The sequence below is a fragment of the Pogonomyrmex barbatus genome, unplaced genomic scaffold (assembly GCF_055798465.1).
Source record: "Pogonomyrmex barbatus isolate J1 unplaced genomic scaffold, ASM5579846v1 scaffold15, whole genome shotgun sequence".
NCBI lineage: Eukaryota > Metazoa > Arthropoda > Insecta > Hymenoptera > Formicidae > Pogonomyrmex > Pogonomyrmex barbatus.
In genome coordinates, this window is record NW_028297111.1 from 1663050 (window position 1) to 1689867 (window position 26818).

General features: G+C 26.1%; 2 protein-coding genes across 7 annotated transcripts; one reads left to right on the forward strand and one right to left on the reverse strand.

Moving 5' to 3' along the window:
• The first annotated feature begins 63 nt into the window (after window positions 1–63).
• Window positions 64–9318, forward strand: LOC105425437 (uncharacterized). 5 transcript variants are annotated; one of them, XM_089073286.1, is made up of 8 exons: window positions 64–574; window positions 1603–1888; window positions 2004–2287; window positions 2578–2926; window positions 3419–3586; window positions 3748–3915; window positions 3984–5011; window positions 7631–7831. In XM_089073286.1, exons 2-7 carry the CDS (start codon window positions 1684–1686, stop codon window positions 4946–4948), a joined length of 2139 nt encoding a protein of 712 aa, XP_088929412.1. In that variant the 5' UTR covers window positions 64–574; window positions 1603–1683; the 3' UTR covers window positions 4949–5011; window positions 7631–7831. The 5 variants fall into 5 exon arrangements, with proteins under 5 accessions (XP_088929412.1, XP_088929410.1, XP_088929411.1 ...); XM_089073284.1 differs by having other exon boundaries at window positions 2007–2359; XM_089073285.1 differs by having other exon boundaries at window positions 65–574; window positions 2052–2359.
• On the reverse strand, window positions 8635–20984 carry LOC105425438 (uncharacterized). 2 transcript variants are annotated; one of them, XM_089073289.1, is made up of 5 exons: window positions 20846–20984; window positions 14286–14517; window positions 13064–13384; window positions 12238–12477; window positions 8635–9092 (listed from the first exon to the last, which is right to left on the reverse strand). In XM_089073289.1, exons 2-5 carry the CDS (start codon window positions 14514–14516, stop codon window positions 8877–8879), a joined length of 1008 nt encoding a protein of 335 aa, XP_088929415.1. In that variant the 5' UTR covers window position 14517; window positions 20846–20984; the 3' UTR covers window positions 8635–8876. The 2 variants fall into 2 exon arrangements, with proteins under 2 accessions (XP_088929415.1, XP_088929416.1); XM_089073290.1 differs by having other exon boundaries at window positions 8970–9103.
• Window positions 20985–26818: the final 5834 nt, after the last annotated feature.

Genomic DNA, 26818 nt, shown 5'->3' on the forward strand with positions numbered 1-26818 from the left:
TTATACATAAATTTATTTAGACAAAATATTTAATTTATCTAAATAATTTATACAGTTCATTTATAAAATCATTTGTATTTTATATGAATATCTTTACAGCATAATTAAAAATGTCAGCTCTATATATATATATATATATATATATAAATAATATATTATATAAAAAATTCTAATTAAGGCCCGATTCTCTTACGGTGCGACACGAGTCATGACGTCAGAAATAAGAAATTACATGTAAAGATCATTATATAGGGTCTGTTCTTTTTAGCTGAACTGGCTGCACTAGTTCAGAGTTTATCTTTTTTCTTCCAGTGTAAGAACCAGCCAAAAAGAACAGGCTTATAGCTAGTCTATGGAATCATTGAAGCATAAAGAGTGATGTTTCCAAACGTAACCTAACGTGGAAATTCCCAACCTGATGTGATAATATTTGTGCACATTTATGATATTTTATACAATTGATGATAATTGATATTGTTTACATTGTTTTTTGTATGCTTTGTTCTCAGGAGTTTGTAGTTTTTAAGAAAAATCTTTAAAGGAACTTTTTAAGAAGAAAATTTTGAAGAATGAGGTATGTAAACACGTACATATTCACTACTCACTATTTGTTACTGTTTAAATTAAAATATTATTATAATAAGGCTTGTTCCTTTTATTTGAATTTTTTGCACATTTTATTTTTCTTTTTTTTTTCTTTTTTTTTTTAAATCTTTTTCTCTATATATTGGATATGGAAGTTCTAATGAAAGATAAGTCGAAAACGCAAAATAAAGTTTTTTCACTTGACGCTTTGTTTTCGAGAAAAATAACTTAAAAAATACATTAAATCCATATACGTGTACCAATTATAAGTGACAGATCACTATTTTTGTGATTTGTATTTGTATATGGACAATATTATGATTTGTGCGTTCCTTGCTATAGACGAGTTTTTTAATTTATCGACTAATAAATCGCATTATGTGCACATGCAACTTTGCTCTATAAAAGCAACATTTGCGCATTATGCGATTAATTAATCGGTAAATTAAGAAACTCGTCTTATTATTTTACATACTATCATTACATACTATTAACCTCTTTCATTCTTCTGTATTTCTTCTATAATTAATTAGAATAATTTTGTAAAGAATAAGACTATTCAATTTTAAAAATTAATGATATTTATTTAGAATATTCTCCTTTTAAATCTTAATAAAAATGTACTTAAAATTGTACTTATTTGACGTATTTTCATTCAAAGCGAAAGAATTCGGAAGAAAAACACAGCGATTTGCCTCGCGAAACAAATTATTAATCATAAAATTCGAGACTTTAGAGGTTAACTGTCATCAGAATAAAACTATTATTTTCAGCAACGATAAAAAAAATAAAACAGTATAATATTTAATATTATTCATTAATATAATAATTCTGACAGATTATTGAATAATATATTACTATTTTGCTTCTGTCTTAAATAAAATTCTGATTGCATAAAACTGTTTAAAGTTGCTAATCTAGATTATTACATATCCATTAATAAAATTTATGAACGTTAAAAGTTATATTTTATTATACATTAACTAATTATTGTAATAAATACATATTTTCTTTTAGAGATATATAAACAATTATAGAGAATTTTAAGGATTACAAGATTATACAGATATATATATATATGGTGCAAAAAGACGGAATATGATATTCCTCAAGGAATTTAGAAGATGTACTACCAACGAACAATGTCCAAATTGTGGACAACTTGTAAATACAACTTTTTCAAGAATTGTAAAAGATAGTTGTGGTCATACCAAATGTCGAATGTGCTTATTATATGAGGAACATGGTTGTAAAATTTGTCAAACTACACATTGCACAAGAAAAAATATTCAGGATTATTTAAGTAAGTAATTTCTGAATTTTATTTCTGTCACATTTTTTAAAATTTGAATTTATGATCTAATTTTTTCTTATAAATTTTTTCTCTCTTTTCTATGATAAAAATTTTAATAATGTAGCAGAACCCTGTATTACAAATGAGAATTTAAATGATATACATAATCCAGTGAATGATTCATCTGCCAATGAAGAGATTATATTACCATTAGAATTGGTCATCAATAAGGATTCCAAGTCCAAGGAAAATTGTTCAGATTCAAACCTTATCAAACATGGATCATCAAAACTTTATGAAAAGAGTGCTTTTGACAATGATGAAGAAATCTGTGAATCTATAATGAATGATGCAGTCACTAATAATGATTCCAGCAAACTGTGCATTCCGAAAATAGAACCCTATAATGTAATATTGAATATTCAAACTCATTTAAGAAATGAGAATGATTGTGATTCGAAAAATCTGCAGAATCCACATGTAAAAGATATAGATAAATTTATATTTTATATTTTATTATAGTTACATTTTATATTTTATTATAGTTTATATTTATTATTATATTTGATTGATAAAAAAATTTTATAAATTATTGGTTTTCTCAAAGTTAATATATTAAAAATTAAAAACTTGGAGATATTAATTATTAAGCATAAGTATTTATTTGCTACATAAACTAATGTATTTTTGTGTTTTAGGATAGTCAAACAAAAGTAAAAATTAGTGAAAAGCCTGTGGAAAATAGCAAAAATGTCAAATGTCATAATCGTACTCATATAACAATAATACCAGGTATCCCAGAAAAATACAAATGTAATGTATGCAGTAAAATATTTCGCAATAAGAAAGGCAAATGTTACCATGATGCCTGTGTAACAGGTATCAAGCCTTATCAGTGTACCCTTTGCGATAAGAGTTTTGTCAAACGTTCTCATTTCGAATACCACGAGAGAATTCATAGAGGGTATAAACCATATAAATGTAACCTTTGCGAAAAGGCTTTCCCTCAGCAAAATAAACTCAACAGACATATGCTTTCTCATAGCAGTAAGTGTGTTTAAATTTTGTTGAAATTATCTAATTATTTTTGCTAGAATTATATAATTAACTATAGAATATATTAATATTTTTAAATTAAGATGAATAATCAACAAATCTATAAAAACTCTTTTTATCTTTGAAATAAGGATGAAAAATATTTTGATATAGCTAAATATAAATTTTTGTGCATAAAAAAATGATTTCTAATTTCTTATCATATTTGGATTCTAATAATAATAAGTAATAAAATTTGCGAATAATTATACATAAGCTTAGAAAGTGTAAAAGAAAATCACTTGAGGTGATATGTCATGTTCTGAAGAAAAGCAAAGATTATTATTTTCTAATGTGTGTGGGGGAAGAAGAGGGGCACGTATGTGCGTGTCACTACTGGAATTCCAATTTAAAAAAAAATAATTATTCAAAATAATATTTTAAGTAATAATAGTATACAAACTATTATGTATATGTATATGTAACTATAATTATATATTTTAGAGGAAAAACAATTTACATGTCCCGAATGCAATAAACGGTATAGCAAACAAGATGATTTAAAGAATCACTTAAACATACATAATGTAACTTCTATATATAACTGCAAATCTTGTGATAAATCTTTCTACATATTGGCTCATCTGAAGCGTCATATGCAAACACATACAAGTAAGTATTAAAAAAATCCTTTCTTATTTTCGAATTCTATGAAAATCATTCTTAAACACAAATTTTATATTTTAATCTAGTATGATAAAGTTACTTGTCATTTCTTTTTCCGATTTTAAAAGAATTTGTGAATAATAACATATTAATGATTATTACTATAGACGAACGGCCACACAAGTGCGATCAATGTAACAAAAATTTCAAAGACAGGTCTTTGCTAATACGTCACAAACGGATTCATGGAAAAGAAAGACCATTTTCTTGTGCTCATTGTAATAAAGTTTTTCTATCAAAAAGTGAATTAAGACGGCACTTAACTGTGCATTCAGGTTTGTAAAATGTTATGCTGTTTTTACATGATGACAAAGCTTTGAATTTATAAATTTATTTCTTTTAGATGAAAAACCATTTTCTTGTAAATATTGTCAGACGCTATTTAGACGTAAAGATAATCTAAATCGGCACATTAGGCATCATCATACTGAGGATTTTAATCGTGAAATACACAAAATACCAGTTGTCAAAACAGATCGAGCTTGTTCAATAAAGAATAGTCAACGACAAAAACAAAAATCAAAAAAGACACAATCGAAAAGTACGGCTAAAGTTACCACAACATTTGCAAACTTTCCTGATCAGATTAATTCACGGCTTGATTCTATGGGCAATATCACACCTGTCATAAGGGCTACTAATGAAGTAAGTAATGCAGTACCGGTGATTAATGGACCCATCAATATCAGGCGGCTAGAGGACAGAACAGATAAGAAGATATTTACATACACAGAACCGATTCCGATTGCTGAGGCAGTGGTACTTAACTGTCGAATCGAGGAGAAGTTATATCCGCAAAGTGCCAATAGTCACAATTATTTTGTACGTAGTTATCTTAAGGATAGAAATTCCAAAGTGAATTCGTATCCTAACAATAAACTTGCATCGCAAGAAAATCATAATTTTGTAATGGATATATCTCCAATTGATCCACTTTCAAGAATGACAATAAATCAGAAGGATTGTACATCTGACATTCACAAAGAGAAAATTATAAGATATGAAGATGAAAAAGACAATCAGAATGAAGACGAGAAGAAGAAAAACGATGAAAGAAATCTTGATAAAAAAAGAAATTTTAAGAATCATAAGGAGGATCCAGGCATTATTTCTTTTGGAGAATCTAATTGCGTTTCTACGATCAAGAAACATATTACGCAGATGGAAGAACATGTGAATAAAAACTTAGCAAATAATGACAATTCGGATATAATGACATCGTCAAAGGATTCTCAGAATAAATGCAGAAAAAAACAAAATGATATACACTGGAGACGCCGAATTGCAGAGACACTGAAATCATGCTGATTTCGCGCAAATTGCTTCGTATGCAATATTTAGATTTGAAATAAACTCTTTCTTGGTAACATGGTATGTATAATAGTAAAAAATATATATGAAATTTATGACAAAATTTTTTTTCATTGAATTTTTTGCAAATGGAAATTGCATTCTCTGAGTTTGCAATTTAAGATAAAAATTGCAAATTGAAAACATTTAAGTTATAATTTCTTTCACTATTTTTAATATAAATTATATTGATTTAAGTCATTGCAATGCACATATAGATATATTACAGTTTTCATTGTAATAGTTTGCAAGTCAAGACTGATTGTGAAATATTGATTATATAATGTATAATCCAGGTAACATGTGTGTGTGTGTGTGTGTGTGTGTGTGTGTAAAAATATATAATGCTGCCACTTGCAACGCCATTATCGTTATTGTTATTTTTATAACGAACTGATAACGATAACGTTATTTTTTTAATAACTGTAATGGTAACATAGTTATATTTTTTCAATAATGATATCTTCTATAACGAATTAATAGTTACTTTTTATATTTTAAATCTATGATATAATTTTTGTTCATATTCAATGTTCAGTCTTCGATCGATATTTACAGTCTGTTGTTAGAGACTATAAATATTGATCGTTTTAGATTGTTTAAGATTCGTCCTAAGAATAGTTTTAAGTTTATTATAACTTAATCACAAGAACGGGGGGAGGGGGAGGGTGTGCGTGCGTATAATAATTTATACGTACGTATATTTATTGATTATCTTTCTTAATATATATTAATTTATACTATAAATAGGCGCAAACTTAATATATATTTATATAATTAGAATTGATGGTTTATTTACAGTAATTAAATTACATTCAAAATAATTGCACTGTAAATTATCTTTTTACAAAAAAACATTAATCAATTATCAATTATCAATTATCAATTAATCGATTATTTTTTATATTATAAATATTAATTATAAATTATAAATATTAATCAAAAACAATGTGTTTATTATCATAAGATTTATTCTCATTTTTTAACACCAATTCTTCTTACACTCGATTACACATATTACTGAGAACATTTTATAAAATTTACAGAATAAAAAACTTTTGCTGAAGACAAAAAATTTACGACTTACGAAGTAATTAGTAATAAAATAAAAAGATATACGCAAATAAACATTAATAATAACATTTTTTTAAATATACGTATAAAATTGTCCCTTTTGCTTTAGTTAGTTATCTTCATTATCTTTTTTACTCTATTGTTATAAGTTTATATATAAAAATATAATGATAAAAAGAATATTAATAATTTAATAAAATAATTCAGGTATGTCCGATATACATTTAGATCTTTTTATAAAATAAATATTACAAATATACATTGAGGGACACCTATAAAAAATTACTGATGAATTTTATGGAATTTTATGGAGGAACGAATTGAATAAACTTAGTATTCTATAGCATACTGGAATGCTTTCAAGGAAGGGATTTTGCTCAAGAACGAGTTAAGAAAAATAGTTGAGTTGTACATAGATTATTTTTCCAATCATTTTCAGTCATATATTATCTGAGCTAAAAATGTTAGTTTACAAAAAAATTGCATTTATTTAGTAAGATTGTATAGGTTGTAAATTATGTTATATATATTGTGTGAAGGCATGGAATAATCATATCATGTAAATAATAAATTTTTGTAATGAAGATTTAATCGCACAACTGTGCATTAATGTACGTGCTGTAAATATGATTTATGATAGCACAACACTCATCTATAGTTATTAGGAAATTAAGAGGACAATATGTATGTGAAGAGACAAAGAGTAGAGTGTCCAGATATTTTCTCTCTCTCTCTCTCTCTCTCTCTCTCTCTCTCTCTCTCTCTCTCTCTCTCTCTCTCTCTCTCTCTCTCTCTCTCTCTCTCTCTCTCTCTCGCTCGCTCTTTCTCGGTCTTATGTGTTCCAAAATTCATTCCCAGTATGAAAATCTATAATTCACATGTACTATATGCGTGTGTACTATATATTATCAACGCTGACATAAATTTTGAAACACAACTTTTGAAGAATATACTCCTTAAGGCTCGCTTCTCTTACTGCAGCTATTGAAGTTTCTTGCACCATATAGCTTTATTTTGTACTTCTTCAAAAACATGATATTTTCATATTCTTAAAACTTGTAAAAAATACTATAAAGCAAGATATCTGTCGTATATAATGTAAAAATGTAAAATAATTCCTGAAATAATGACAAACTGCTCAGCTCTCAGAAATCACCAGACTGAATCTAATTGTTTCTCATAGCTGAGCAATAACTATTATTTCAAAAATTATTTTACACTTTTACGCTGATCTATTGGACAGATATTTTACTTTCTGGTATTCTTTACAAGTTTTAAGAACACGAAAGTATCATGATTTTAAGGAAAAAGTATAAAATAAAGATACACGGCGCAAGAAATTTTTTGTATGTTATTTCTCGCCTCTGATGTCACATAATCCATGTTGCGCCGCAAGAGAGCCGAGTCTTAAATCAGAAAAAAGAGATACTTTTAATCTTTTTTCCTTTTTTCTTAAAAACATAATCTTTCTACTCTTCTTTGCCTTAATGCAATTCAAGCAAATTTAATAGGAATATAATAGGAATATATGTCAAGAGAATTAACATTAAGTCTCTTTTTTTTCAGCTACTGATTTGTGATAGATTCGAAGACTTGCCCTATGTGTGTGTTTGACATTAAAGAGTCATTATAAAATTGATTATAATAGTGTTATTATAAAATTATATATGTAAGTGTAATTTTTTTTATATTTTATGAAATGTTTCAGATACAAAAATAAATAAGTTTTGTAAGATTATTTCTATATTAATAAAAAGACATGTAAAACTTTGATCTTTGAATCATCCCTCCTTCTTCGCTTAATTGATCTCTCTTGGGACTCAGAAACACTGGATGTATTATTTTACCCTTATTATTCATCGAATGTTAAGCGAAAATTAAACAAAAACACAGTATAATCAGTATGGACAATGGAATGCAGGTTTGCGCATATTCACTCATGCAGGCTATATTGTTAGATGCTGTCGATGAAATTGAGCAAGACGGGAATGTATAGTAGCAGAACACAAAATCATAAGTACAGCATAAATAGGACTCTTATTTCTCTGCTTTTTTATTTATTAACATGGCAGAATAGTAACATAAGACATAGAAATCAAAGAAAGATACCAATGGGATAAAATTCATATTAGTTAGTGTGATAAGGATTTAGTAAGGAGTTAGTGTGACAAGGATAAAATAATACTTGGGTGTACTCAAAGTTATTTTTGAACTCATCTCTGTTTTCTTTTTTTGATCAAATGATCTGGTAACCCTAACAAACGGCACACTATTTTTCTCTCAGCTCTCTCTTAGCTCTCTCAGCTTTCAAGTTGTTTTCATAATGGTAAGTGTTCTAATATATTATAGAGTCTATTAAATAAATTGAAACACTTACCATTGTGAAAGCAGCCAAGCCAAAACAGATAGCATACGCGGACATTGCGCGGCTTTGTTTCTTCAATATACTACGCTATATTATCCCAATGTTTCTGTAATTATATCATTGATGAAACGAAAGTGCTATGTATTATCATAGATCATATTTATGGCACTTATATATTAACATAGATTAATTATACAGTCATATCTGTTATAAAAATTTATTGTTTAATGACATCATTATTCTACGTACTCACACATCATAATCTTATTTAAATGAATACAACTTTTCGCTTGTAAGCTAATATTTTCAGCGTAGTATATGCAAGACTAACAAAACAATCTCCGCTCGCAATCTTATTCCTGTTGAGCATATAAATACCTTCTCATAAGTGTTCCAGCATGTTATAGAGTCACTGGAGTAAATTGAAGAATTCATATATCTAAAGTTTTATTCATAATCCTCTTCATTAGGTCGGACTTGAGGAAACCGTCTGAGAACTTGATGCTGTTGCGATTGCGGTCGTCTATGTTGAAGAGGGATGTTGACTTCTTCGGGACTGCGGAATACCTGATTTACTGGGAAACGAAATTGTGGAAGTCCTGTAGGCTGTAAACGAGCTGATGTGGAAATGCTGTTCAAACTTGGCTGTGGATTCACAAGGACCTGTACAAGACCTAACCGTTAACAAGTCAATATACGGTTCATTAAAAGAGGATCATATATTTATTTTAAATTCGATATGTGAATTAAAAAAAAAAAATAAAATCGTGTAATATCAAATATTAAAAACTTAGAAAATAACTTTGATTTAATTTTGTAGCAAAAGCTCTAGTCAGAAATATAGAAATTGTAGAATTTCAAGTTTTACTTCAAAATTTAAAAATAAAAATATCAAGATATTTTAATATTTAAAAATTTGAGAAATGTATAACGATGCATCCCCAGCATCGTTCCATCCAATCAATCCACCAAGAGACTGTTCCAATTTTCGAGTTATTAAATATGATTATTATTAAATATGATCCGTAGGACGGATAGGAAGTGTGAGCGGCAATCTTTTGTATTCGACTGTTCCCTTTAAGAGAACATCATAAATGTAGCGAATAACTTGAATGTCCCTTCTAAGGGAACATGAAAGACTGTAAATAATTATAGAAATGTACCAATAATGTTTTATTCTAAATATCATTTAAATAGAATAATTATTTCTAATGTTACACTATTTTATTTGAAATATGTTACTTGTTATTTTATGACTAAATACATTTGAATTGCAGATGATTTGAACAAATTTCCGAGTGCAAAGAATTAATAGATGAATGATATAAATAGATAAATAAACATTAAAATATGTTCTATAAATATTGTGAAAAATATTTATCAAGTTTACATGTATATGACATGTTAACAGAATAATTCTCTTATAATTATAACGTAACATTTTGGACATTTTCTATAAAAAATGTTCATACGAAACATAATAATCTCTATTATAGAATAGAATTTATTTACACTTCTAACATTTACAGCCATAGAAGGGGACTTGATTTACAATTATATTTAACACATTCATTCTTCAAACCTTCGCGATACTTCTATATACATATACATACAAAAAACAAACTGATCGTAATAACAATAATAAACTTTACCTATACTAAACTAACTAAATATACCATTCTTAAATATATTCTATTCCTCTCTATTTTATTTCTGCTGCCTTATATTTTATTTACCTCGCCCTTTACTACCTAATTTCTTCTCATTGCCTTTCTTCCCGTTGTCCTGTTTCTCCTTCGCTCTATCTTCTTCTTGTCTCACCTCTTTTTCTTCTAAGTGCTCCATGCTGCGTTCCTTTCATTTTCCTATATTTATTCCATTTTCTGCTCTGCTTCCTCTCTTTTTTTCCTAGTTATTCCAAAAACTACATCCTCCTTCCTTAATTTCTTTATCTCCTTCTCCTCCTTTTTCTTTTCTTTTTGTTTTCTCACAATTAAATCCTCCCATGTTCTTCCTTTCTTCTATATATCTCTCTCTATTTATCTTTCCCTGTCTCCATCTCCTGTAGATCTATTTCTCTCTTTTTCCTTGTAAATTTCCTATTTTGCTAAAACCTGTGCCTTATCATTTTCATATTCCTTCCAGTCTTCTTTCATATCATTGCCTTACATTACTATTTCCGTTATTCCTTCCATTTTATCTTCCTTTTCCTCCTCCTTCTCATCTGTTTCACATAATTCTTCTTTTCTTTCAGTAAACTTTCTTGTTGCTTCTTTGTCTCAATAAATGATTTTCCTCTTCTCTATTCTTGTCTTGTTCCTTTCCTCTTCTCTCCTTCCTCTTCCTTTGTCCTCTTCTGTCTTTACCTTCAGGGTTTTGTCCCTAATCTAAACCCACTCTTTCGCCTATCTTAGAATTTTCCTAATTTTCACTTATTTTCTCGCTCACATAATCTATTACAATACTATCTCTAGCTCCTACATAAATGCTTCGGAATTTCGAATGGATTGATAAACAAAATGCGAAAAAGGATCATGAATATTGGCACGTATTGAGAATTGGAGGAAAGGTGGAAGAAATTACCTAAGAACTAAATAATCCTAACAAAGATATTGTGGCTTTGATCGAGATTAAGAAAAATAGAAATGGCACAGAAATCATAAATAATTATATTTACACATATTTAATGGCGTCCTAAATCACCAAAAGGAAAGGAGACGAGTTTCAATTATGATACATAAACAACATCATAAAATAATCGATTTTAAAATAGTGTCTGAGAACATAATATGAATCAATATCAAAATACACAAATCAAATACCATAACAATTCTAAGCATATATGCAATCTTTAATGATGAAATCCAATACAAAAGATGAATTTTTAATTTTTTTTTTTAATATCCTTAACGAGACATCACATAAGTAAGAGATGACTCGATATTAATTTTTTAATTTTCATAATTGTCTACAGCTTTCAAATCTTAATTGATTCTTAACTTTTTTTTTTTTTTTAATTAAAGCTTATTCAATTCCGTACAAAGTTATAGAAGCCGATTTTTTAATTTGTGTATTTTCGTTTCACTCAAGATTTGAAGGCTGTAAACAATTATAAAATACGATTTCTGCTTTTTTACTCGCCATTTTGAAACAAAAGTACAATTGAAAAATTGGCTTCCTTAACTTTGTGCGGAATTAAATAAGCTTTAATTTAAAAGAAAAAAATATTAAAATCGGTCAAGATTTATGAGCTCTAGACAATTACGAAACACGATTCCTCATTTGATCCCACTGTGCGGCGGTCGGAGAGAGAGAGAGAGATACGGACACAAATAGGATAGAGGATAAGATTTAAGAGCAGGATGAGTGAAAATGGGAAGATATACGGCGATGTAAGATACAAAACGACGTATTGTTCCGGTGCGAATATTTATAAAAGTTTATGGTGTGGACTTTTGGCAGGGCGAGTGTTCTCTAATTTGATGCATTTCCCTTTGCGCTCATTTCGACGAAGAGCTCGGTCGGGAACGCTCGGGAAATGATACTTGGGAGACATCGTTACGTCATGTTGCCAAGAATATTGTTACATCTTACATTACAAAAACGATACAAACAATTATAAAACTGATCTATTAAAAAAAATCTATTAAAAAATTCTTAATAACAAAATTCAAAGATAACAAAATTCAAAGATTTTAAAATTACGATAAATTGCGAGAGAAATTACGAGATGATTGTAGCTTCTAGTTTACAACTTCTAATTATAACTTCTGAAGTAATTATTAAAATTAAAAATTAATGATCATACCTGTGGAGCAGGTCGACGCACTGGAGCAGACGTAGGAGTTATCTGATAATCGCCGACTTCCCTTTCGTCTGTATAAATATCAGCGGGATAATACCTTTCACTGTATCTTAAAGTGACATTGGGTTTAGTCTCGGCTTCTTGAAGATTCAGTGGCTTATACAAATATTCATTGACAAAATGATATTCCGAGCTCTTCTTACAGCTAATGTCGCCGCTGGGCGGCATGCAGATTAAATGTACCTACAATGAAATAGAATATCTTTTAATTACGTTTGTACAAGTACTGTTTTATTTATATGACTAATATTCTACGTTAACATATTATATGATTGACATTCAGTCAATCACGTTCAGCAGAATATTTATTTTATAATTGTTAGTAGTTTTCTATATTGAGATTATTAAGTTATCTCTCTAGATATAAAAGTATCCAATATTAATATAAAAAACTTCAAACAGTTGCAAAATAAGTATTCTTCTGAATCATTAATATATATTATTATCATATTGCTATCAATGTATTGTTAGTTATGAATGGCATTTATAGTTAATGTGCTGTTATTTATGAGAAATTTATAACACAGGTTACTACGTTGCACAAATCATTTTATCATTTTATTACGAGTTACAAATTGGTATTAATATGTTGTTATCAATTTGCTATTGTTAGAATTAAAATTCAATATTACAAACATAATGTCTGTCTTATTTTGTCTCGAGTTTGTCAAAACTAGTTTAACGACCGTTACGTGGTAACCTCACAGCATTTGGCTATCCGAACAAAGAATGAAAGGAAAGAATGTCTATATTCAATTACTTTACTGACCTGGTGAAAAGTGAAACCTTCGGGACAGATCCATGAATGTTTAGCATTGTCTTGACAATAATGAAAGACCTCACAGTTGAGATCTTCATCAGCATAATAACCAGTTTGCTTGTTGACACAATCGAATCTACTTTGGGGTAGAAGAAGACTGAGACGATCGGGCTCCTCCTTTTCTTCTTCGAGTTCTTCTTGAGTCGGTCCATTGGGACCAACTTGAGACTGTCCCCGAGCGGAAGCACGCGGTGGAGAACTAACGCGGATAGCTGTCTGTTGAAGATAATCGCGAGTGTCTATTGGTGTCACCGTTGGCTTTCGGTACAACTGCAATATAAACATATGTAACATACATAATATACATATAATGGTGAAATTGCTTCTTTTTTTACTACTGAAAATAACTCGTGATAACTTGTTATTGAAATATTATCATTCGTTTGGTATATATTTCTATTTTTGTATTATATAATATATTTCTATTTTAAAAATAGATGGTCAACATTATAGTTAATAATTATAGATTTTTACATACTAACTTTGTCGCTTATATTAAAGCTAAGTTTTGTGGAGAAGTTACATTTTGGTGATATACTTAACATATAAAAATTGGGAAGAAAGAATAATAAAAAATTTTTAATTTTTTTCGAAAATCTAAATATGCAATTACAAAGAATATTATTACTATTTTTGTCTAAAATTTTTCTTCTAATAATATCTAATATATCTACTGTATTTTTATGTAATATTTGTTTATAACAAAATTCGGTCGGATTAAAATATTTCAAATCTAAAAATTCAAAGCAATCGTATAAAAAATATGTGTCTCTTAAATTTTTGTATTCAACACATTTCAAAAAGAATCAAATTGATGCTTCTCTTATCAATAAAAATGGACATAAACTATCTTTAAGTTATTTTTAAGTTTTTTGTAAAGTGAGATGTATAAGCACTACTCACACACACACACACACACACACACACACACACACATACACACACACACACACACACACACACAGACGTGCGCGCGCGCATTTTAAAGTTAAACAATTCAATAATGATTTGCGGTTATTATGTTTAAGCGAATATTTATAATCCTATTCGGAAGCAGTTAATTTTACTAAGGTCTACACATATAAGAGATAAATAAATAACTTAATGAATATAAAAACAAAAATAATATATATTTAAATGTGATAATTATATATATAATTTTAAAACTAACCGGTTGTTGATTAGGATTTCTAAAAATTGGTGCTGATGACGGGGTGGGTGTCACTGCATTATCCTCGTAACTATTATCACGAAATCCTTGTGCTGAACTTAAGCCAGGCGAATAAAGTGGTCCTAAGCTACTTGGTTTTCCGGGAAATGAAACAGCTCTAGTTTCTAAATCATAAGAATTCTGCGCCGCAATAGCATAACCAAACAGCCCCAACAGAAATACCCAATACATCCTGTAAAATACGAAAAATAATGCTCATAATTTAGCACATCAAGAAAATTATTAAATAATATTTTAAATAATTTAAGTAAATGCTACAATCAATTATGAAAAAGATTCAAAATTTTAAGTAATAGAACAGAGGAAGCAATTATTTGGCGAACTCGATTTTAGAAATGTAATAATTTTTCTTTTTTATTGAATTTATACGTACAAATTCAGAATTAATTGCTTATGTTGCGTTATTTTTAACGGACTATGACGCAACAATTCAAAGCTATTTAAAAAATCGATAATTGGAAATCAAACCTTCCTAGTTTATCTTATGTGAAAGAGGATTTGAAAAAAATGATTTGCAAAAAACTAAAGAATTATAATCGAAGATAAATATTAATAAAGTAATATTTGCCTTCGATTCGAATTACCATATTATATTCAAAAATAAATATTTTGAGATATTACATAATAAACTATTATGTAAAATCTGATTTATGCATACGCGTATTACACGTTCACATTTACTACATTTATATATTGCTATAATTACTTATTAGCCTATTGCTGTTAAGTAGTTAAGTTTATTTATGGCTGTATATATAATATTTAATATCGTGGTAAATTATTATTATTATGGTCAATTATTATGATAAATATAATTATTACAACAATTATTATTATCAAATATAAGAAATGTCGCATCAAAGAATATTGTAACAGAATTATGATATAAAAATAAATCAATTATTAGCAATAAATAATATAGGAAATAAGAAATATTAAAATAATTTGTTTTAGTAAATAAATTTATAAAAAATCATTAAATTATGCTATTTGTATTTTCGAGTCAATCTTTTTACTTTCATTATAATTTAAAGTAAAATAATAAGTTTTCTTCCAAATGTAAATTATATAAAATATAATTTGATTGTCTAAATTGTGATGAACTAAAAGATTTATACATCATATTGCGTCGATTACAAACATAAAGAAATATTTTATTATTTACACATGTTTTATATTTCTGTTTATCAATTAATATTTCAAAAATAATTAACAATCTTACTATTTTATTTTTTTATTTATAGCATACAAATTTGAAAATTTTTATGCATTTAAGTATGACTTTTCCGTTTAGAAAAATAAAAAAATCTTCACATTGCATAAATAAATTAAATTCAAGACATTTCATATCAGAATATATTTAAAGATATATAAAGAAATGTAAAAATATATAAAATTTTTTCAAATTCTAGAAATTAAAAGTTTTAAGACCTTGATATTAGGAAATGTATATAAGATTTTAAGAAACTTGTTAATACTAAACATTCATTGACCGAACAAAAATTCTTGATGTCATTTATATTATTGTCCCCTGTTTCAATTTTGGTACTAAAGCAATTAGAAACTAACTTTCCAAGTGTATGCATGCTACATGTCACGTTCGGCAATTATTATGGAAAGCAATTGAACTCATTGAGCACGTCATCATTATGACCGAAATGGCTTTAAGTGATTGTGAAACCGCTGTCCGAGTTTTGCTTACATAGAAAGTAACACGCTTTCCTTGCACTTACTTTTTGTATGATCAAAATCGATTCTTCTATTCAACTTTACTACTGATCGCATGATTATTCAGCGAATTTCTTTTTGCCATGAAGTCACTTTCGGATGACGTATCCGTTTTACATATAAGTCTACTCTATATACAAGTGTTTTTATGTGCTGATAAAATTGTAAGTTTTATTTAATCCGCATTTTTTTATTTTAGAGAATACTTAATTCGAATTAATTTAATTAAATATCGAATATCTACAATTAAACAAGAAAGATAAAAAAATTAATAAAGAGATGATCAAAAGACGTAACACACGATTATAAAAATAAGATCTATTTAATGAAAATAAGATGCATTTAATTTCAAATGAAGGATAAATAAAAAGTATAATATTTCGGAAAATAAGCATTTCCGAAAAAAATGTTTCATATAAGAGTTGTAGGCTTTCGTCGATAGGGTCATATAATTATGATACTAATTCATTCGCAAATAAAGTTACTGTTAATATTTTTTATGGTTATCATTTTTTTAAATGTAATCATTAAATATAATCATTTTTGTTATGTAATATGCCTCCTTTAATCATTCTGAATATAAAGATATTAAGATACAATTATCAAAGAATTAACAATTGAATAGATATTTTATACATCATTTTAATATATTTTGATATGAAATATTTCAAAAACTATTTAATTTTTTATAACCGTACCTTAATAATTTATGCATAAAATAATACGAGAAATCGTTTAATATAAAGAAAGTACTTGTATATTGTCAATTGTAATTTTTTTTTTAAAGTAAGTATACGGAGCGTTCGATTTCTAATTGTACACCGCTTGTGTATCATTAGAAATCAGACACCAGGTAAAGCGGGTCAAACTGAGCAGAAAAATCCTTTGTCACGTTTTGCAATTTTTGCAATTGGTAATGAGTTATTAATTATTAAAAATTACCGAATAAGTGTATGTATCTATTCATTGGTAAGTGCCAAAACACCGAGATGTGACCGCCTAACATTATGCGCGCTTTTTAGGAACGCGATGAAATATTTGAAGATTTAAGCAGATGTTATAATTATAAGCAGATGTTTTGTCATTTATAGACTTCACCTCTAAATATTTCGTCGTGCTCTTATCAATCACGAAACGGACGTAATGTTGGGCGGTTGTACCTCATCTCACGCTTGCATTTGTCGATGGGCTAGACGGATATGCGCTCATTTGACGATTTTTAATGATTAACTCATTAATAAGTCATTAATTAATAACTCATTAATTAAGAACATTGGAAAAAAGGGAGACACTTTTGCTCAGTTCGAATCGCTCTACTTGTACACGATCGTTGTAAATCGTTTCAAATCAGACATCCCGTATATTTAATCTTAAATCTATATTTAATCTAGAAATCTGTGTATTTAAATTCTTCTTAAATTCGATCGTCACGAATAATCGCGGTTCAACGATCTAGCTGATCTAGTTAATTCTAGTTAATCGTTTTTATCTGTTGGATTGGTTTCTCCAATTTTATTTTATTATTAGAAAAATTACGGAAACTTTCTCCATCGAGCTGACCGTATGAATGATTATTACTGCAGATATGATCTTTGTTAACGATGTATCATTATCTTTTTAATGAAATTTACACACACACACCACACACACACACACACACACACACACACACACACGCACGCACACGCCCACACACGCACGCATACACGAAGGAGGGAAAGGAAGAGGGAAAGGAAAAGGGAGAGAAAAAGAGAGGAGGAAGAAAGAGAGGGGGAGCGCTGAAGAATGTTTTTCTCGCGATAACTGTATTATACGTATAAAGGGAATATTGCATAATGGAAAAAAAGATAGTCATTTGGTTAGTTAGCTATGAAAAATAGCTATAGTATAGTACTACGGTTGGGAAATAACGCATTACTTCTAATGTTTTTATCATTACAGTTATTTTTTTTGCTAACAAACGTTACTTTATTTAGTAATTTTGTAACGCTAATATAGTTACATTTTTTCAGTAATAATAATTAATGTAATAGTTACCTTCATCGTTATTTTTTTATATTTCTAATCTATTTGTGATATAATTTTTGTATATTCGATCGTTCGTTGTAGATTTAATGTTCAATCTTCGATTAATTCATAACATTAGTTCATAATTTATTGTTATTTAAGACTCTCTTTAACCGAGCGCGCCGCGACACTGAGTGTCGCAAAATTTATTTTTCTGAAAAATCATTGATAATGCAGGTTTTTTTTCTATTCTCGATCTTCTGTATTACGGCAATAATTATGAATGAGCCGCTTGAAGTAACAATTTCTCACGCGCTTATCAACGATGATCGCCAGGCTAATACATGATTTTTAATAATTAATATCTCGATTATTATTGCAAATATCACAAAATGACATAGGACTTTTATATTCATCTCGGTCCCATCTGTTTTTTTATGAAACGAATGGTGGCAGAAGTCTCGCAGAACACTCTGTATATGTTTATATATTTAATCTAATATCGATTATTAATTATACACTGAGAAAAAAATGCTGTTGAATCAATAGCATAGTTTAAATTGGAAATAATTTTGGTAATTCAATGACATTATTAATGAAACAGTATATCATGCTCTTGTTTTAATAATCAAGATCTTCGTTTCATTAATAATGTCATTGAATTAACAAAATTATTTCCAATTAGACTAATGCTGTTGAGTTTTTTCAGTTTCTCAGTTATTTACTTATCGATTTATATTTCAAAAACCTTGATATTTATTTATATCTATTTATTATTTATCTATTGACTATTATATTATAATTTTGATATTATTTCATTTCACACACTTTTCACAACTAAGTTATAATATAAGCAATATTTTATTATAATGCGTTACGTTAATCTGCAAATATGCGATTGAAAACGGGAAGAAAAATGAATTCGAACGTGTGCAATGGTGTGTTACAGAAGTACTTTCTCTAAGGCAGCAACATTGTTTCAAGTCGAAACTCATATGTCAAGAGATCACAGGAACTCGCTAACTCCATTAAAAATTTCATAAAATTAACTCGGTCACGCACGATAGAACAAGAATTATGACACGTGCCTGATAAGCAACCAATAAGAACCGGTTAGGTGTACTGCGAAATCATTTGCGAGACAAGGAAGTTAAGTATTTAAGACACATTTATTTCGAAAGCAAAATCGATAATCTTACCGCATACCGATCATATTTTCAGATGTTAATCAAGTATTAACATTCATTATTTGAAATAATTAAAAATATAGTTAACATTTTATAAAGAAAATAATTTGAAAACCAATAATTAAAAATTTGAAATTAGTAACTTAAAAATTATTCACTTTTTTATTGCAAAGATTATTGTAATAGAAATTATATTTTAGTAATTTTAATACGTTAAATATTAATAAAAAGATAAATATAAATAGAATTAAATAAAAATACAGTTAACATTTAAATAATGAAAAAGAAGTTAATTTTTAAAATTTTATAGCTTTCATTTAAACAAAACATATTATATTCTATTATATTGGTTATTAAAATACAAAATATTTTATTATGACTTTTTGTGTGCGATATAATACTGATTTACAAAAATCATAATCTTTTAGAAACATTTGTTATAAAAGATTTTTATGTTTATTTAATCCAAAATTTCAAGATTCAAAATATTAAACTCAATATGATAATTCAAAGATAGACAAATTTTCATAAAATAAAGCAATAAAATATTTTTTATATTATTGAATTCAAATGTATCAACTTTTGTTGAAAATTATAAATAATGCATTCAAAATGTAAAAAGGTATATAAATTCATGTTTTCCATAAATAACTAAAATTTGCTGTACTTTATGATATGTACAGAATGGAAAGATTTCATAAACTGATTATATATCATTGTATTCCTTCTATGTTAGATTGTTCTTTGTTTTTTTATACTTGTTTTATGTTTGATAAAACTAAATAAGAAATTATTATGAAATAAATATTTATTTAATAAATATAATATAAGTATAATATATATGTATAACAAATACATGAATAGATATAAAATTTATAAATTTTTTTGATATATAGTATTTCATATATTATAATAAATTGTCTATTGAAAGGATCTACGGTAAAAATAAATTTGTATAAATATATGTGTAAACAAATAGAAATTTGTATGAATAATATTTGCATTAACAGTTACTAAGTTTATCTTCATATTTGGAGTTACAATTTGAGATTAAATGCTCCATCTATTCCTATTTTAGAAAAAGTTATTTTACAAAAGAATATTATCTCATTAAACATTATAATAAATTGAAAAATTAATATTAAATTGTGTAAAATATTAACTCACTAGAGAAAAACATTTCTTTCGTTAATAATATTGTCATATTGCCAATATTATTTATGCCATACAACATTCTCTATGTTTTTCTCTTATGAGTCAATATTTCTTTTAATTTCATTACTTAAAATAAATAGTGTGTTTAATACAATACAATATAATAATTCATAGTTATACAAGAACTATATAATAATTTTCACACTCCACACACACACACATACACACACACGCGCACACGCGCGCGCGCGCGCGCGCGTACGCACACACACGCACGTACACACACGCACGCACGCACGCACGCACACACACACACACACACACACACACACACACACACACACACACACGTACACACAATTTTGTCACTAATAAAGTATACTTTATTAATATTGAAGTTTTACTAATTTAAGATTCACTTACCTGTCACTGATGAAATTAATAAAGTAGTTCAATAAGATAAGGCAAAATACTGCGAAAGATCAACAACACACGCGTGTTTTATCTCGGCCAACCGACATGTCACTCTCTTATATAGCGTATCCTACTGAAAGTTGCCTCCACCAGATGAAATGGATTCAGTTCTCTTCAAGGTAGTGGGAGTCTGCATCATCGTACTTTTGCATCTATAGCAGGATGCATCTATTTGGAAGTCTTCTAGCAAAGCTGAATTTGTTAATGATATAATAAATTTATAATTACGCCTATTTCTATGCAAATGGATTAATAATATTTGAGTATAGTAACGGATAGAAAATTATCATAAAAAGCCAGCTTATATGCAAACTCGAACAACTATTTTTTAAATTTATTTTTAAACTTAATAACAAAATGATTAATCAAGAAATATCAAATAATTAATTAAGAATATACCACATTAATGTTTTGAATTGAATTAAGTATATTTATTTCAATTTAAGTATTCATTATTTTAATAAACTGTTTTCTCATTTGTAAAATATAGAAAACACATTTAAGGAAATAAAATAATAATAAAACAATTTCTGCAATATATAAAAACAATATATAAAAGTAAAATATAAAAAAGTTTCTTATAAATAATACTTAATAAAATATTCTATCGTAAATTTTCTACTTTTTAAGACTTTTTAAGACTTGAGAGAATTATTAAGATATTAAAAAATTTTATTATATATTTTAAAATAATTAAAAAATAATATTTTTATAATTAGAAACAAGATGTTTTTAAATTATAATTAAAGTTACAAAGTTTTATATAAGTTTTATACAAAGTTTTATACAAATTTTAATTTTTATATTTTTTTACATTATTAAAAAAATTTTGCTTTCTTTTATTTATATTATTATTCTTAAAAGATTAATCTTTTATGTTTAAAATTGAAAAAGGAAAAAAGAAGAATCGTAAGAAACAAGATAAGATGTACTGACTTATTTTTTTTTCTTTCGTGAAATCACAAAATTGCATATTTTGCAATACAATTTTAAAGAAAGTAGAATTGTAGATTGTTGAGGAAATAAGATCTTTTGATATATTTCATAGTGTATAAAATCAAGATCACATTAAAACGCAAATATACGATAAAATGCAAAATACATAATTTAGCATAAAATGTTATTAATCTGATGTGTTGATCGTTCCAGAAGATTCACGGATTCGTTAGCAGAAAGCAAATCACGCCTTTTCTTGTCAGTTCTTTTATCCTTCACTTTCCACTATTTAACCATCCAACTACAGATAAATAGATAAAATGGCTTTTGCTTTGCAACATCTTATTACACATTCAATCAGAAGAGGGAAATATATAATTAAATGGAAATACATAATTACGAAATCATAGAGAAAAACTACATATCTTTACATTTCTTTTTTCATTAGGTTCATATATTCGATTTATTTTTCTTTTTTATTCATTTTGGCATATATTTGGTCACGTTTTAATCTATGTTTTTTCTTAAAAACTTTTTCTTGAATTTAATTAAAATATAAAAGAAATAAATTTTTTTGCAATTTTGATTACTTGTAATTTTTGATAAATTATGATTTTCTAAAATCGCATTCAATTAAATTATAATTCATTAATTTTTAAAGATTGCATTTATTTCTAAAAAAAATTATGGAAATCTGTTTAAGAATTTCCGAAAAACATAAAAATTAAATAATGTAATTTTATAAAAAGTTCTTCAAAAATTTATGTATTTGACTTCTACTTTAAAATGTTCTAAAAATTGTTTTAATTAGCTTATATAGAAGACAAAAGAAATTATTTTTTAAATAAAAATAAATTAATATTTTTGTTAATTCTAATTGTATATTCCTTTTTAAAATGCATATCTCTCTAATACATATAAAAAAAATATAATTCGTTTTAATCAAATATATTTATTGCAGATATATTTTTTGAATAAAAATTGACATTATTATTTTAGAAATAGCATACAAATAGGGAAAATAAAAATATTATAGGTATGAAACGTACCATGCTAATTTCCAAAGTTAAAATGTAAAAATGTCTTATTAATATATAAATATATCTTTTTTAATAATTGAGCACAACGTATAGCCTTGAAACCTTATTTATAGAACTACTGTAATTTTTGCAAAATTTTTAACTATCTATAAATATATCTCATTTATAATAAACAGTTAATAAGTGTTTTAATTGCTCGTGTGGGGAACAAAAAGTAGCACATTATGAAGAGAGATGGTAGTGATTCGCAGCTAAATACAGTAATGAATTACAAGTAGTGAGATCAGCTGTATATCTATATGCAAATGTTCAAGTTGAGTGATGACATGATTATCAGATCTTCATATTGGTTGGTGTATGTGTGTGTGTGTGTGTGTGTGTGTGTGTGTGTGTGTGTGTGTACACACCAATCAATTAATAATATATCAATTAATAATTTATATATTATTATGAATATATTAAAGTTTATAAATAAAATGATTTACATACAATTTAGATATAATTTATACATTATGAATATAAGACTAAACAAATACTAAGAATACAAATACAAATAATTTTATTTAATATAAATAAATTATATGAAATTTATTCGATATAAATAATTTTTAAACATTTATTTATAAATTTCACGATTATATTATTTTACATGATAATTCATTAATTTATCAAACTCGTTTTATTGATTTTTAATCTCCTTGTCAATTTTATTTTTAATTTTTCATAATGAAATGCGTTAAGTACTCAATGTTTTAGTCTAATAAAAATTTTATTTTTATTTTTACAAAAGTAATAATAACGTAATACATGCTTAGTGATAATAATAAATGTAATAATATATCCTTAAAAGATAAAAATCGCATAATACGTACAGAATATTTTGCAAACAAATTGACGAAAATGTTGTAGAGATCATTCTAAGCAAAAGAATTCAGATATATATTATTAAGTGAATTCGGCTCAATTATCAAAATATTACAAACAATTTTGTTAATATTATAATAGGCAAAAAATACTAGATCCTTGTAATTTTTATTAAATTGTTTGAAATGTTGCGTATATAATGATAATAGACTAGAGAGCCATCAACATTCAACATAGAAACAGTTGATAGAATAAAGATATCATGATATTTTCATGACTTTATATTAATGTTAAAAAATTTTATAAACATTCTTTAATAAATAAATATAATAACCGATTTGTGCATAATACATTGTATATAACAAGTTTATAAGAAAGTTTATTATGAAATATTGCAAAAATATCATCCTAGCTAAGATTATAAATTTATAAAAATATGTTTATAGTTGCAGCTTTCACTAAAATATTGCATTTTAAAACCAAACAGTAATATAACATGTATAAGTTATAAAAGAGAGAAACATATATAAATTCACAAAAGTATAATTAGGCATAAGATTCCTTGAGAAAGGATAATTTGAAAAGTTTTTAGTTATGTATATATAATTTATCTAACTTTTAAAAGTCATTAATAATCAAAGTGAAGATTTTTTAACTGAACAAAAATACTATGCATGTATAAAGAAATTTATTGTTTCAGTCATTCTATTCATTATCAGTATGTGGCCAAAAGTTAAAGTAAGGAAATAATATTATAAATTATAAATGATATGTATGATAGATATAAATTATGTTATGTAGATTCTTTGCTTATACTGAATTAAATATGCACTAAATTCTTTTATAAATAAAACATTTTCATTCTATTGATTAAAATATTCAACAAAAAATTCTCAACAAAACAATTCTCAGTATTAGGTAATCAACGACCAACATTATTTAATTAAATATAAAATTTTTTTATAAAACTGATAAATATATTATACAATAATAACTAATTAAAAGTTTTTATTTATTGCTTAATTCATTAGAAATTAATTATTTGAAAATTTAATATTTGAATTATTAAGATTTTGTTAAATTAGATTCTACTTAAAATACAAAAGAACATTAATTGGAACTTTTTACTTCTAAAACTTAAATGAAAACTACTAACATCTTTTTGATATCTTTTAAGGAGAAATATTCTTCCAATCTAATTTTAAAATTTGCTCAATTATTTAAATTTAGAATTACTTCAAAGATATCTTAGACTTCTGCAAATAGACCAGATTTTCGCGTTTATTATATAAACGGATTAATCTTTTTCTTGTTTGTAGCTATGTAAAATTTGTCACTTAAAAGCAACATATTTTCGTTCAAGCGTTACGTTCCAATTAAAATTTCATACATCGGTTGGACGACGTAACTTTCTCACTGCCCCGCCCGACAGCTTTTACTTCCGCATTTGTAAAATGCTGTAATATAATATTTCTTTGTTACACTTGTTACACAGATTCGTTCTTTGATTTCGTTACAATTTTATTGAATTTTAATTAGTACAATATATATATATATATATATATATATATATATATATATATATATGATCGTTTGTAAGTGCACTGGTGGACCAAATGATATTAATTAAAATTTGCAAATTGTCTTATACAAATGCAAATTACCTTATTTTTTCAAAATTTGTATTAATAATACAATTTTTAGATAAGCATCCAACAATATTATATTTTTTCAAAATTTTATTTTAGAAAATAAAAAGTTTAAATAGCAAATATCTGATTTAAAAAGCAAATATATAAAAATGTAAAGTATTAAAAAATGTTCTAATATCTTGAAAATAGAAATATATCAAACAAAGATATAGATTGCAAATGTCTTATAAAGTTTATAAGAAAAATAATGACAATGTTCTATTTTGATACACATTTACTTATTAATTTGCTAATAACATTTCCAATTGCAGTAAGTTAATCATTCTGAAAATGAATAATTTTATTATTGAATTTATTTACTGAATCAGTCATATGATCTATTTTGGGTTACTAGAATTATAATAAAATTAATTATAATTATATTTAAACAGTTAGATGTGTAATATTTAAAAAAGAATATAAAAATGTATAGAAAATAAGAAAAAATAAGAATATAGAAATGTCAAAAATAAAAAGTATAAAAATGATTCCATTATTAATAACTTAATTCCAAATTTATTAATAATATATATATATATATATATATATATATATATATATATAAAACTCTCTTATTATGTACATATATATATATATAACTCTATAAATAAAGTTATTAAAAAAATATATATATGTATTTATTTATATATTTTTTCTACACATTTTAATGAAAGCCAAATTCATAACACATTATTTATTCAATGTTGATTATGAATTCAAAGTCACTACAATTAAAAACATATAATTATCATATAATCTAATATCATTATAATAGATATAAATAAAGACCAATTATTTAATGAAATAATTTATTATTAATATGTACAATTATAATATGCAACTATATATTATTATTTAGAAGCAATTTTGTACATATTCATATTATTTCACTATCGTTTACCGGTGAAAAGATCTTCGCTGCGCATGACGAAAGAAAGTTTGATCCACTTCCATAAAATTTCAATAAATCGACTGCCAAACAGTGCATTGAATTCAATGAGAAAATGAGATTGAAAGTCGTATAGTTCTTCACCTACGAAGAAACTCATCATTGACAGGTTTTGTTTAATTTATTCTCATAATATCGACAATAGATGTTGTGTATTCTGAAAGAAAAATACTAACTCCTTTTCTTTTCTTTCGATAAAATAAATTAATAACGTAGCTTAATTTAAATCATTGCCTATTAATTATGGTTTTTATCAGTTAATATCTTTATGACAATTAAATCTTTAGTTTCTTATCTTTTATTTTCACATATAAAATTTTCATTTTTAAAGATACTTTTACAAAGATACTAAAGACAATTTCTAATATAAAACATAAAATATCATCTACAATATTATTAAATAAAATATTAATATAAATACAATGAAAAATTAATAATATTG

Excerpts from the sequence above, each read along its gene's own strand:
- LOC105425437 (XM_089073283.1), top strand. The coding sequence starts at position 1,684 with ATGATATTCCTCAAGGAATTTAGAAGATGTACTACCAACGAACAATGT. Across the intron at positions 1,889-2,003 it reads AAATATTCAGGATTATTTAA|CAGAACCCTGTATTACAAAT; the intron begins GTAAGTAATTTC and ends TTAATAATGTAG. Across the intron at positions 2,360-2,577 it reads AAAATCTGCAGAATCCACAT|GATAGTCAAACAAAAGTAAA; the intron begins GTAAAAGATATA and ends TTTGTGTTTTAG.
- LOC105425438 (XM_089073289.1), bottom strand. The coding sequence starts at position 14,516 with ATGTATTGGGTATTTCTGTTGGGGCTGTTTGGTTATGCTATTGCGGCG. Across the intron at positions 13,385-14,285 it reads GAAATCCTAATCAACAACCG|TTGTACCGAAAGCCAACGGT; the intron begins GTTAGTTTTAAA and ends TTTATATTGCAG. Across the intron at positions 12,478-13,063 it reads AAGGTTTCACTTTTCACCAG|GTACATTTAATCTGCATGCC; the intron begins GTCAGTAAAGTA and ends ATTTCATTGTAG.